The 14,924-nt window shown below is 34.2% G+C and overlaps 1 protein-coding gene across 8 annotated transcripts in view; it reads left to right on the top strand.

Annotated features, from left to right (window-relative positions):
• Nucleotides 1–14,924, top strand: part of MCTP1 (multiple C2 and transmembrane domain containing 1) — a 442,261-nt gene that overhangs the window by 277,099 nt on the left and 150,238 nt on the right. For 7 of the 8 annotated variants that reach the window (XM_081088724.1, XM_081088723.1, XM_081088722.1 and 4 more), the window contains 5 exons: nucleotides 1,859–1,961; nucleotides 3,719–3,821; nucleotides 4,155–4,256; nucleotides 4,633–4,707; nucleotides 6,690–6,809. In XM_081088724.1, coding sequence (XP_080944850.1) covers nucleotides 1,859–1,961; nucleotides 3,719–3,821; nucleotides 4,155–4,256; nucleotides 4,633–4,707; nucleotides 6,690–6,809 — 503 coding nt within the window. The remainder of the gene's footprint in view (nucleotides 1–1,858; nucleotides 1,962–3,718; nucleotides 3,822–4,154; nucleotides 4,257–4,632; nucleotides 4,708–6,689; nucleotides 6,810–14,924) is intronic. The other variant, XM_081088725.1, reaches the window with a different exon arrangement.

Raw genomic sequence — 14,924 nt, 5'->3', positions numbered from 1 at the left:
GTATGAGTTACACTTGTCTTTTAAGTACATGCTTCCAAAGCTAATTATTTAATTAAAGTCTTGTCTAAGGTGAAGTAGTTTCTCTTTTGACAAGGAATTCTACCATAAACATGGCTTTAATTTTCTCTCTCATTGTTATAGTAGATATGTTTTAACCTTCCAACACTTTTATAAACTATTTGAGGTTGTAGTTTATATTTTCTGCTCTTTTGTTTATACTATAGTCAGTACTCACGAAGCTAGGTGGAAAGACGATACCTCATATGACCCTTAAGAATAAGTAAGGCTTTGAGAACTGTTTGAATGGAATTTTTATGCTTGTACATGAAATATATGGGAGAAAATAAAGTTGCTCATGTGCCAAATAAAACTTATTACAATGTGTTTTAATGAATAAAATATTCTTTTTTAATACAATTTTCCATGGTGTGTGACTATGGTTGCAGGTAGGGCAAAAGGAATGAAGGTGGCGGGGGGGGGGGGGGAGGAGAGATAACATTCTAAACCACAGGTAAAATTCACACCACACCTTGAAGACTTTCAGTCATCTAGTCTTTATTGAAAATTATTTGCAAGACCAAAAATTGAGAAGACTACTATAATGTTAAATTATGCAATTTTCCTGGGGTATGTGAGGCCACTGAACTAACACACATATACTAAATCTCTTTTTTAATGTAAAATTAAATTAAAGGTGAGTCAAAGTTTGTATGGCTCATTTTAAGAATTATAACATGGAAAGTAAATACCTTGCTATGTGGGAATACATAGCTTATCTGTCACTGATAGCTAATGAATTCTTTCCTATTAAAATTTAATTGAAAATCTTCACTGATATTTAAGCTTTCGCAGAAGTGTAAACTACTGTGACTACAATTCACAATTCATTTAAAACAATTATTCTTTATCATTAAAGTTAATAATATTCACATTAACCTCTTATGTAGTCTAAATCAATATTGTAGTTTAAAAAATATGACCTCTGAACAGCTTTGTCCAAATATTGATTTCATTGTCATTTGTATAAGGTATCAAACAAATTACATGCTGCAGTAATATCATTAATGCTGCCCCCATAGAGCCTCTGACTTTATGAGTTCTTATAATACAGCTCGTGACATTACAAAATATTGAGGACATCACATAATATAATTGCTGAGTGGACGATATTTGAGTATGGAAATACAGACTTGCTGTAAACAGATAACTTGCAAATCCTTTACTCCAGTGGACAAAAGAAATAGAAATACTGCTCTTTACAATGTGGATTGGTTGTTAAGTTTAAGTTTTAAATAACCAATTTTTTTTTCTGCCTCAGAGGGGTCTAATTTACCTTCTTGTGATGCCTTAGATATTTTAGAAGAGAATCTTAAATTAGATTTAAAAGTTATAATTCTGAAATATAACAGTTTTCCCAAAATCAGCTTGTTTAGAAAGTCTGTTACAAGTTACAAGTTAGTCAAATAAGTTGAAAAATATATGGATAAAAAGAGAGGGCCTGAACCTTTCAAGTGGTCACTACAGAATTAAATAAAAACTGACATGGGGATGGGCATGCATCATAATTAGCCATTATATTATTATTTTTGTAAAAAATTATAAATTGAAATACTATTAGTTATATAATTTGCTTTCTTTTGCTTTTTTTTTTTCTGGTTCTAAATTTCATTGAGTCACAATGGTTAACATCATCCAGTTATAGCTAACTCTATTTTGATGTTGTTTTAATTTTTTAAAAAAATTGTACCTCACTTTTTGTGTTGTATAAAAATGTTTAAAAGAGATGTAGTCATGATTGTGACACTCTGAGCTGTGGGTGCTATTTATACTAAAAATGTTCTCCCCAAATCTCTTGTAGGTAAAAGTGACCCATTTTGTGTAGTAGAACTGAACAATGATAGGCTTCTAACACATACTGTCTACAAAAATCTCAATCCTGAGTGGAACAAAGTCTTCACATTGTAAGTAGTAATTACTTTGAGCTTATTTAAAAAATGGTGCCAAATGATATTTATTTTTGAGATTTTGTGTGTACATTTATTCTTAACCGATTAACAGCTCAGTGCATCTGGGCTGCCTTTCCTAGCAACAATGAATATCATAATTGCATCACTGTCCTGATAGTGAAACCTGGGGAAAGGGTTTGCCATTTTTCTCTTGTTTTCACAGATATTTTTTTTTAGACTGTGTTTTCTGTATGATTTGACTAAGGATTTTGCTCCCTTTAACTGAATTGCCACACTGCTTCTTCCTTTTATACTTCCTATTGAAATTCTCCTGGATTGCACTGACACCAAGGAGGACAAAGCTCTATTTGTTCCATTGCTCAAATCAGCAAACAATCCCGTCTCCACTTCAGCAGATGCTTTAGTTTTGGCTTGTTGCATTTTAGCACAATAAGAATATTAAGTATTGGTCTAGGTACCAAAACACCCTATGAGTTAATTTTCCTTTTGTTTCAAAAAGTTTATAAGCCATTTTGATTATGTACTGTAAAAGCTGCCAATGCTACACTATAGTATCCCCTAAAATCGCTGTTGTTGTTGTTGTTCCTAAACTGGGCTTTTAAACTGAACAAAGGAAAACTCCAAAAGAAGTGCTTCTTAAAAGTTTTCTAGCATAGGGTGTTTTTTGTTTTTTGGGTTTTTTTGTATTTGAAAAATTGCTAAATTCCTTACTAATGTCTTTTAATGTCTCTGCTTAAGAACCAGTAACTAATCAAATTTAATTATCTGACCAATTTATCTTTAAGGAATTCCTCATTTTTATAAAAGATGAAAGCCCTGGTCAGGAGGCTTGTACTTCTTAGAAGGTTGTGGAGAGTGTTTTTCTCTGGAATGCATAATTGAATGAATAGGTTTGATTATTATCAAAGCCATTAATTGATTGTGCCCCGATAAAGCCTGTTCTCACATGTGGTTGCAGTCTTTCAGTAATGAATATATTCATTTTTGTCTTCTCTTAATGCATGTTTTCTTGGTAAACAGTTTGATCAGAGAATAAATGCTGTCAACAATTGGGGCTTATTTTTCCAGAAACAAAAATATGAAGAGCTTGCACAGTTGTTTATTAACAAATGTTGTCTTTGGAACACAATGGAACACTATTTAATTTCTAAATCCTAGGGTGGTATAGTGGCTATCAATGCTACATTTTCTCCATTCTGTTTTCTGTGTTAGTTAATTTTTACTATAAACCCAACAGAAATAACTCAGTGTTTTCATGAGAGCTGTAAACAAAAAGATGTCCTATTATAATTTTGAAAAACACACAAAATTAACTATACTGTGACTCTTGATAATAGCAAACCTGATGGTGTTTTATGTAGGGTAATAGGAAGATAGAAATTATTGCAATAATGAGAAGAAATAAAAGTCTAAAAAATATCAGTGCCACATATTGGTGGTTTGTTGTTGTCTTTTTAATAATTTATTCTGTGGCCATACAGGTGGAAAATTATATTTCATTAAAGAATTAGAACTTGAAATTATGTTGGTGCTCAAAATTCCAGATAATAGAACCATCATTGTAGTCTACTAAGGTGCATTGTGGGAAATTCTATCACATACCAAACTACCTTGTATATGTGTGTATGCAAATAGCATACATAAAAACATATACACACAGAATCAGCTGGAGCTATCTAAATTTTCAAAAGCATTTTTATTCTTGTTCTCCACTGATGAAGTCTTTTTTCCTTTATATGTTTATTATGCAGCAACATTAAAGATATCCATTCAGTTCTTGAAGTGACAGTTTATGATGAAGATCGGGATCGAAGCGCTGACTTTCTGGGCAAAGTTGCGATACCATTGCTGTCTGTAAGTTTTATGCACCTGACACACAGCTCTGTGTTGCTTTTGCTCAAGGAGAAAAAAAAAAAAACCGTCAGCTCTATATCTGTCATTTCTCAACCAAGGTCTGTAATAAGAACACTAAAAATTTTAACATACTCAATTCACGGCCATGTTGAATCCCATGATAGTTAATTTTTCCTGACAGACTTGATCCTGGTAATGAACAGGTACTTGTCAGAATTGCCACAGTTGTTTTGGGTTCTCTGTCAGTTTCAGCAGCTGGGGGTCAAAGGTCACCGAGGGAGTGTATTCAGTGGAGACCGTGAGACAGACGGCTGTCATGTCCTTTTCCCGCAGATTCAAAATGGTGAACAGAAAGCCTACGTCTTGAAAAACAAGCAGCTGACAGGGCCAACAAAGGGGGTCATCTATCTTGAAATAGATGTGATTTTTAATGCTGTAAGTCTTAACTTTGGCTTTTTTGTACTGCTAAAGAGTTCAGTTTCATGAAAGCTTTTGTTCCTGATTTGTAGAGAATTTCTGTCATTCCTCATTTTCTCTAAACCTTGATGTATCCTGGAGAATACGCTTCTGCCACTGCCTGGCACACCCACACTTTCTGTTATGTTGGCGGCTGCTGCTACGGCTGAACTGGGGCCGCTGCCTGCCTGCGTAAGCAATGTGCATGCATGTGCCACTGTATACATTTATATTTTATGAGCACAGCAGCCAGGCCTTTGAAACTTTAGAAACTATTGCAAATTGAACTGCATGAAAAACTTGTAAACATTTGTACTATATTAATCCATAACAGACACATTATGTTGATGTATAGGTGAAAGCCAGCTTACGAACATTAATACCCAAAGAACAGAAGTACATTGAAGAGGAAAACAGACTCTCTAAACAGGTAAAAAGCAAGGAAAGATTAATCCCTCTGGGAAGACCTGATTAATCTGTAAACATCTAACTAAATTCAAATAAACTTTGGAGGTATGGAGGTGGGGAAGGCTATACAATTTTTTAACATCTACTTATGTGAAATGACTTTCTTTTTTTTCCTTCTTTTTCTCTCTTCCCTTCCTTTCCTTAAATGATCAAACAAGGGCAATACCAAACTAATAAGTGGGATGGGGGTGGTCAAAAAGGAAAGGGGATACTGTAGACACTGCATAGAATGGATATGTATTCATGCATTAGCAAAAGAATGATCATTTTGAGCATAAAATACAATTTGATTGCCATGGAATGTGTAAATGAGAACACCAAAAGCTAAGGTTCAAATATATGTCCAGACCACCCACAGGTACGACGCAGGTGTGTGTAAAGCGAGCCCAGCATAAAGCTCTTCCCTCTAATCCACAGGAGAGGGGGCTCCATCTTTTAAGGGAAACCTTCTTAATTAGATTTTGACTATGATCTTTTTGAAGTGAACTTTTATTGACATTTTCAGCTAAGAAAATAGAAAATCAGGGACTCTGATTTTTCTGTCATGAAGAAATTTTAAATTAGGCTTGATAGCTTGTAATTAGACTTATAGTTTTAAATCAGGTTTGAATCAATTTAAGAAAGACTACTAAGCAACCCCTTTAAAAATGTTTACTTTTAACTAACACAGCTAAAATAAAATGAATTTGATATGTCTATAGAGTTTGCAGAACTTATTTGTGTTAAAATATTTAATAATTTCTTGTGCTATTAGAAGACTAAAAAAAATTTATTTTTAATCAAATCAATCACCATAAACAGTGGGATTTCAGGTTGTTGAAAGACAATATATGAGACAAATTCAATATCTGTCTAAATAGAAATACAGATTATATTTTTCCATAATTATAGATAAAATTTATAAAAGCAGCTCTTAAAGTAAGTGATCAGGGGCCCAGAAGGAAAACAAGTAGGGAGACTCTTAAATTTGACTGAAAGGAATTTGAATTTAAATAACTTATTAAAGCTGGTATGCATGTACTTGCATCTATATTTACACATATATATTTTTCCAGATGGCCTCAGTAAACTTTACATTGCTACTTTGAAATACCAGATCAGCATTGAAGTATATCTGGAAGTAACAAAATATTAACCTGCCTACATATTATTCTAATTATTAACATAGCTGTAGATAAATTTTTGAACAACATCTAGTATATGGGCTGTTCTTTTTATAATTATAGTCATGCCTTAATTTAAAATTTTAATTATGTCAATTATTATATATCTTTTTTAGTAAAACATTTTGTAAAGCACTTGGTTGCCATAAAATTTTCCCTAACTCCAAAATTATATGAAAATATAGGTTAAATATATTGTAGAAAAGAGAAAGATAGAGATAGGAGAGAGGGAGGGAAAGAGAGAAAAATGAGAATATGATAGTAAGAAAGGGAGAATCCTACTAAAATGGTAGGGGGGAAAATGTTTTCTATAATAAAGTATAATATTTGGCAGGATTTTTCTCTAAGACCCTAAATAAAAAATTCCAAGTTATCCATTTCACTTTGAAATAGCCTGAAATTAAAGCACTTACAGAATCTTGAAATCTCAACAAGATTTAAGAGCTTAACAATATATTTAAGGTCTGCAGTAAGTAGCAAAAAATGTTTTGAATCCTTTGGAGATTTTTTTTTTCTTTTGAACAAAGGTAGTCCATCCTACCTGATAATATTATTTAAAGAAATATATTTAGCTAAGAAATTGCTCTTATAATTCAGTCTCTCCCACTTCCTCCAGAGATACTTTTTTTCCTTTAACTCATGAGCCAAACTGCTTGGTATATTCTTACAACTTTATTAACTTTCTGAATCCTTTGAAAATCACAGTAAGCTTGAAGACTTTGCAATATATCTGATGGTTTTTAGTCCTGTAATTTCTAATAATATCTCATCTTCATTACAGCTGCTACTAAGAAACTTTATCAGAACGAAGCGCTGTGTCATGGTGCTTATAAATGCTGCATACTACGTTAATAGTTGCTTTGATTGGGACTCACCCCCAAGGAGCCTTGCTGCTTTTGTGGTATGATCATACTGTATTACTTACATTGTTATTCATTAAATTCAGTAATCATAGCTGCATGTTTCTGTGGCTATAGTAACAGTTATGTTGATGTGGCCATTTTAAAACTCCTATTTTAAGACTTGACTGGACAGATTTGCCGTGGGCAGAACCTGATGGATTGTTCAAGGTCTGAGTCCAAGAATACCCCCCTCCCCCCCCCCCACAGACTTCCGGAACACAAGACATCTCCACTGCCAATGTATAATTTTCTCCATGACAGCTAAAAAGTAAAATTTTATATATTGCATAATCCAAAATCCTAATAGCAGAGCCAAGAAAAGTCCTTGGTGTTAAAAACATTAATATAATTTTGACCATGCTCATTTTAATTGTATTCATTCTATTGATATATATTTTTTCAAAATATGAAATGATTGACAGTAGAATGCTAGATGGTAATACTTTAATATGTGGATCAATTGGAAGTGGATGTGACCTATGTAAGCGGCATTTTATTATTTCTGAGATTTCCAGTCTTCACAAAGGCACCAGTGAGAATTTGATAGATCCAAATAGTCTTCTAACAATGTTCATCTTGTAGCCTTTTACTCTGGTTATTTAAAAACTGCTGAGGAGACCAACTTGCAAAACTAGAAAATCCAAAAGAATTCTTTCCTCTGCGCTTTAGCGGGAATTTTCTGCTTTCATATTATTTTTGCTTGTTCAGGATTTCAGTTTGAAGTTTAAGTGAAGTTTTTCTTTTGAAATCCTTTATTTTATTGTCATATTTGTTAGAATATGAAGACCTTATGCTTCCTTATAGTTGCCAGTTTAGCAGAATATGACTTTATTAGGGGGTTTACATGAAGAGCCTTCATTATAGTAACAAATCAACATTTTAGTATTACCATTCAAATGAGTGTGTGCACATCTGTTTAGTACTTTGAGCTCTGTCCTCCTTTCAGACCTTGTATGGGACTTTCATTAATGTCTGAGCACATGGAACAAAGAGTGTGTATGTCCCTTTATGTTGTAAGTTACCAGAAAGTTAGGCAGCCGGCTTCCCATAGACATGTTGTTGTCTTCTAAAGAAAGAGATTGTCATCATCGTTAAGTTTTAGAAAGGAAACTGCTCTTTCAATATTCTTTTATTTAGTTCTTTCACATATAAAGTACATAAGGCGGGGTTACTGTTAAGCAAACTTAATTGTGATTTTTCACTATCATAGAGGTACTTTGACATAAATGAGGAAAAATGACATTGAGTTTCTTTGTATATTTTATGCTATTATGTGCAAGTTCCATGGCATCTTATCAAAGACACAATATTCTAACAAAATATTATGCTGTTATCTGTGATTCGCTCCTTCCAAAGTCATTCCCGCATAGCTGTTTACAAAATTGGAAAAATAGAGAAATCTATGTAATTATATAATTTGTTGAGGAACATTCCTTTTTAACACTTTAGCTTTACAATGTGTTTTGTAAGTCATCAGAAAAATTCATCTGGCTTCTAGATGTCACTCATGTGCAGTGAATTCAAGATGGCAGACTTTGTTCAAAACTTCTTTCTGATTAAAAAAAGTCAGACACCAAAATTTTGAGAACCTTAGGTATATGTACATGATAATACTTGAATGATTTCACTGTAGGAGGGTCAAAGTTCACTGCATAAGAAAAGTAGTATCTCTTTTAGCTGGTGGTCAGCTTGTGAAGCACGCTGAATGCAAGATGCTTGCAAAAAAGGGAGGGAGGGCACAGTAAAGGTAGGAAAAGGGACTGCTGCTGATGATGAGAAAAACGCCAAACTAATATGAGAACACACAGTAAGAGTACTTTTGAGAAGAAACGATAATATTAACTGTTTCATTTTAAGAAAATAAAAAGCGCTGAATTACATTCTGCTGAATTGTGATGAAAACAACAAATAACGAAACCAAACTTCACTTATCTGAACTGAGAGTTCCATGAAAATGGGCACCCTGCCTGTTGCACCTGTACTCCACCATCCCCTACGGAGTATCTCGCATTTAGTAGGCTCCTATTATAAAATGGCTGTCTAAATCAATCGACCAACCAATGAACCAGTATGAAAATGTTTCTTACGTGGAGAAACTCTTTATACAGTGATGCCAGATAAATAAGGGTTTGCTCTAATAAAGCTGCTTTTTAAATGATGAAAGACATAGCTTCATGGTGTTGTAGCAATTTTCCCTAGACCTTCCATTTTATATTCTAAACTATTTTATAATCTATCAATCATCTATTTTAACCTCAGATTTAATTCTGATGCAAAAAGATTCTTATATAATAGTAACAGCTAATGTTTATTAAGCATTTGTGTGCCAGGGGACTGTTTTTCAAGCACTAGTACATGAAAGTGCTTGTTATGTATTAATCAATTTAATATTTCCTTATTATGAGTTAGATACTATTATTTTCCAATAGACAGAAGAAAAAACAGAGGCACAGAAAGGTTAAATATATTGGTCAAATTCACACAGCAGATATTATTTTCTTTCTAAGAGAAATTTTAAAAATGTACTGTGTAATCTTAGTGTTACAACAATTCAAAAAAAAAACTTTTGTAGGATTTTATTTACCTTATAGACATTTAATGATGTGAGTACTTAAAAATGAAATGTTTCAAGGATATCATTGCATAACCAGAGCCTTTTTAGCACAGTTTATTGAAAAGAACTGCTTTCCATTAGGAGAAGAGTGTGAGCAGCACCCCATTGTTACAAACATATTGTTCCCATCATTCCCTGTGGCTGGATCATGAGTCTATTATTATAATATTGGTTCCACTTGGCCCACTTTTTCATAAATGCAGCTGCCTCGTGGAGCATGTGCGTTTGTACCATTATGCGGCTTGGTTTTAGGCCCAGATCAGTAAACTTTATAACTTTTAAGTGCCCTTTTTCTACTCCGTTTTATTCTTCTTTTCTAATTTACTACCCAAAATAAAAGTAGAATAATGAAACCAAAATGGAAAAACGCTAACTTTTTGTCCTAATGTCAAGTGAAGCGCAGAGGATGAGAAGCGCGGGGTTGGAGCTGCGCTGGCCTCTCCAGCGCTGTGCCGGTTTGCTGTGGGGAAGCGTCAAAGCCAGCTGCTGACACTAGGAGCTGAAATCGGCCTAGAAGGTGATGGGGAAATATAAGCAAACACGTTCCTGGGACTGTCCTTGTTTTTGTGCTGTGAATTAGGTTTTTAAATTTTACTATGAATATTGTATGCCTGAGAGCGAACACAGACGGATGTGGCGCAGAAGGCCCGGCTTGTCTTTTGGAAACATCTACTGCAGACGTGGAAATGTCTCATACACGGGGCCTAATTTTCATCAGGCTCTTGACCAGACATTTGTGTTCTTATGGATGTCAGTGGGTGCAACATGGGGTGAAAAAAGGAGTGCGCATTCTCTCTTTCCAGTACTGTCATTTCTCACTGTAATGAGCACAAAAATAATTGGACAACTGAGCTATCAGTAAAAGGACACACTTCACTGTGCGTCAAAGAATTATTTTACAGGACAAACTTTAATCTTTAAATGTGATTGTAGATAATTTGTGGTACCATCTGTCCATTTGGAATTGTTTTAGCCTTTTCTGTCATTATACAGTAAGTGCCGCTGTGTTTAACATTAACATTTGATATTTTACACATTTAATTTCTGTTCTGCTGTGTGGTCCTTGGGGAGCGGAGTGCTAGTGCTACATGAGAGAGACACAGTATTGATCAGTTAACATTTCAGCTACATTTATGTATGTCGCAAAATTAATGAAAATGCCAGACAAAAATGTCAGAGTGCACAAAAAGGTAGAATTTAAATTTGGTAGTTTAATGAAAAGTTTAAGATGTGCATTATCAAAAATGTCCTCTTGCCTTTAAAGCACAGTTCCTAACAGATAACTACAGGGAGACACATATTTTACTTAGAGGAACAATGAACATGAATTATGAAGGGATGTCAACTCCTCAAAGTACCTTGTGCTCCAACACGGTGTGTTTGAATGCTTTACCGTTACTCGTAAAATACGTTTGTTTCTGCTCCTGTCTGGAGGGCTACTGGCTTTAACCCTCTATCCTGACCAGCCCACGAGGCAGACTTCACACTGAGCTTCTCTCGCTAGCTTTTCCTTGGTATCCATGTGTGTGCTCCTTTTGCGTCAAGACTGAGAAGTCCCTCTCCAGCAATTCATCGAGGCCACTCTGGTTCATTACTCGTGCCTTTCTGGGTCCTTTTCAAAGGCCTGGTTTTCCTTTGCTTCCAGATAATTTGTGCTCCACCTTCATTCAATCCCCATTTTAGTAAAGGATCGCACTCGGGACAGCTGAAAAGCTGGGCCATTGTGCAGGAAAAGAGAAAAAACAGAGATGATGTATGCAAAGAATGACATGAGGCAGCTCTGTGTAGCCAAATGATTTTTAAAAAATGGAGGAAGCACAGGCAGAGGAGGAGGAACTGACTTGCAGAGGCGATGGGATATCATATAATGCTCTGAAGACAACAGGCCCCAAGGATGCCTTATCCTGCTTCCTGTGTGGAAAGCCCGGTGCTAGTAAACAACATACGAATTTTTCTAAAAGTTATTACAAACAATAAGGACATTTTAACGGGCCTTCACGTTCAGTGACTAAAAAGGGAGCGTCGCTTTAGGGAGAAATAGCAATGTGAAAACAACGGCATGCCTATGTCACCTGTAGCTCCTGTCTTAGCATTAATATTACGGAGCAACTCAGGGTGATTGTACCACATATGGGAGGTCACCTTAGTCTTGCAATAGAAACTTCCACCTTAAAAATGTTAGAAACATCAGTAACACTACACTAACAAAATTATGCTTCAAGTCCATAGCAATTTTCAAATGATTGTAATGGAAACTTTAGGTTGTCGTTGCTGCAATTTTATTTTAGGGTTAGCAGAAAAACTGGAAATATTTCAGATGTAATTTTTGTTACTTCCCTACAATAACAAAGCAGAAGGACCTCTGAAAATCAAAGAAACAAGTACTAAAGCAAAATTATCTATAACTGTTGGTCCTACCCCTGCATTGTTGATTTTTCCTTAAGTTATGTAAATCTAAACTTCCAAGCCCTTCTTCATTTATGTTTTCCGCTGACATAAACACTTACTAAGTTTATTAAACAATACTTCCAAGTTGATGTATACAAATTGTAAAGTTACTTTAAACATTGTTTCACAACTGTGTGAGGAAAGAAAAAGAGCCTATATAGAAATTCACTGACTTAGAAGATAGTATACCTCCAAAGTTGCCTAAAATTTCTTTTACAAAGTCAAGGATTATTGACACCAAGAAGATTATAGTACTACAATTTTTTTCAATAATAGATCGTATGCCCAAATAATATGGATATGCTGGCATATCAAGTTGATACTCAAAATATACATTTTCCTTAAATTTACCTGGATTAGAATAATTTTTTTTCAAATATTGGCCTATGAAAAGTTAGGTTTGCTTAATTGGTGCCTCTCACAAAGCACTGCATATAAATTCTTACAATTGCATCTAAAACCACAATTTGGAAGTAAATTGAGCTTTAGGGTTGATCACAATTAGCTAAAATCAGCCCTGAATCAGGAAATGTAGCACATCAGATATTAAAAGAACAAAGCATTTTGACTAGATTTCTCTAATCCTTTTTGAGGAATGATGTTCTAGTTCATTTTGGAGATCTATTTAAATGTATAATGTTTAAAAAAATAAATGTATAGTTTTTTGTTTTGTTTTTGTGGCTGTTATATATACAGATACAGCACTCCCTCAAATCACTGCTTAGTTCTCTTTAAATGATGCCAATGCATTTTTAAAAATTATTTTAATAGATATCAGCAAAAACGGTCTCCTGCTCTTGGAGGAAGATAATCACATAAGCCACTTTCTGAAAAGCTATTCCTTTTAAACTCTATTTTATATTTATAAGAAGAATTTAATTCTTATAGCACAACATACACATTCTACTACCCTCCTTTGTCCTCTAAAGCAGGAAGATGCTATAATCTGGGGACATTTTCTTCCATGGGTGAATTAGAGAAAAAATAAAACTATTTCGCTTTTTCTCAGGTATAGTGCTGGTGTGCTACATTAAAATCAACCATGAACCACAGATATCACCAAAATAACGATGATACAATACTGAATCTAGGAATTAGCCTTCTCATAAAGCTTAATGGTATCTGCAATGAAGGTTTTCCATAGTTAATATTCTATACAGTTCCTACCAAGCAGACTCAGGCAATGCTTACATGATTGCCTGAGTGTAGTGCCTGTCTTGCTGTGTGGCTGCAGTTTCACTTCACCTCTTGCAGCCTCCTTGCATTACTTATCACATATTTTCAGCCTCAGAACCTTTATGAGACCCTTTAAAAAAAAAAGGTGCATTGTCCATATTTTATGACAGAATTGACTAAGGATCAAAAATTATAAAATTATAAAATCAGAGCTGTCTCACTGTCTGTCCCCCGATTCCTAAAGCAAACTTCTTGCCCTATGAAGAATTTTCTACCTGCCAGCTTTAATTTAAAGTGTTAGGGACATACATTCTGAACAAACTAGCAAGCCATATTCCATTGCAAAATATTTTCATATAAAGTGACTTGCAAAGAAAAATGTTTAAATGAATGAGATAAATATATAATTTATGTTAGTAAAATTTTGGAAAATAAGAGTAATCACTTCTGAAAGATTGTAAATTATAATAGTAGTAGAGTCATTAATATACTTTAGACAGTAAGTTCACTCTCCATATATTTTTATGCTAAATACTAAGGAATAGGAATAGAATGCTTTCTGTTGTCCCATTTTTCTATTTTGACCAGTTATAAAGATATTCCTTCGAATTATGAGTGTATTAGAGTTAATTTACCAGGTGAGAAGCTAACCTGAAATGTTGTTAAGGAAGTTGATCCTGTTTTTCATTGCCCCTTTTCTAGTCATCTTACCACATTTTAACATGACAGTCAGAATTGGATGTAAAGACAGAAGTCAGTCTTGCCACAGTAGGGTTTGTTATGACTTCTGCTTTGCGGTGGTGACTGAGGCCCAATACTCAGCAAGTGTAACGTTAGAGATCAGTAACAGAGTGGAGATGAGTGGCCATTTCTCAGGTTCACACAGTCAGCAGCTACAGGCTCAACGGGAAAAAGTGAAGAGCAAAATAGAGAAAGCTAAGAAGCAAGGAAAGATGGAAATCATATCAAGTGTAAACAGGTAATTGGATAAAAATAAAACCCTGATTTTAGGGATAGTATAAAAAATTTAGAGATAACACTTGGCTTTTTAAAATCTTAAATCAATGCTTCTCAATTCTTTCTTTTCCAGATTCTCCAAATAAGGAGAAAAAAAATTAAATGAGAGAAACTAACTGCTAAGGAGTCAGGAGTATTAAGTTTCAAAAGACCACAAATCATAGTGATATGTTAAGATTTTTTTCTCAATTATAAAAAGAGAAAGATCTCATGGACATGAACAACAGTGTGGTGATTGTGGCGGGAACAGGGGGTTGGAGTTGGAAAAGGGTATAGTGGTGATAAATGGTGAGGGAAGAAAATATTAAAATCAAATTAAAAAAAAAATTTTTTTCTCTCTTCAAAGACCCAATTTTTACACCCTTGGTTGCCATACAGCCTCCGTTGAGAATGCATGCTCTAAATGAAGTTTAATGTGAGTTTAACTATGTTTACTTTCATGCTGTTGATGATAAAATTTACTTTGTATTTACTATAGTTTGCATACAATACAAATTATCCACATACATATTCAGTCTGCAGAAAGAGAATTTGTAATCTCTATACAAAATCATCGACTACATTGGAGTCTAACTAAAAGAAAAACTTGGTTTGCCTTCATATAGAAATAAATCTTCCCCTTATGAAAACCCATATGAGAATTTCTTCTTTTCACCAGATCCATGGGTGCATTGTTGTGCTTCACTGAAATGAAGAAGTGGGGTGAACATTAATTCTGGCCTAAGTAATATAACCTCTCTCATTATGAGGATTTGATGGGCTTTGTCCATACTTTGTATTATATTTATGACTAACAGATAATCTTTATATTCTTAAATGCATATCATTATGTCAGAGATATGAAAGCATACTTCATTAG

This window comes from Myotis nattereri (genome assembly GCF_964212035.1).
Source record: "Myotis nattereri genome assembly, chromosome: 4".
Classification (NCBI taxonomy): Eukaryota; Metazoa; Chordata; class Mammalia; order Chiroptera; family Vespertilionidae; genus Myotis; species Myotis nattereri.
This window is presented reverse-complemented; position numbering and strand designations above follow the sequence as displayed.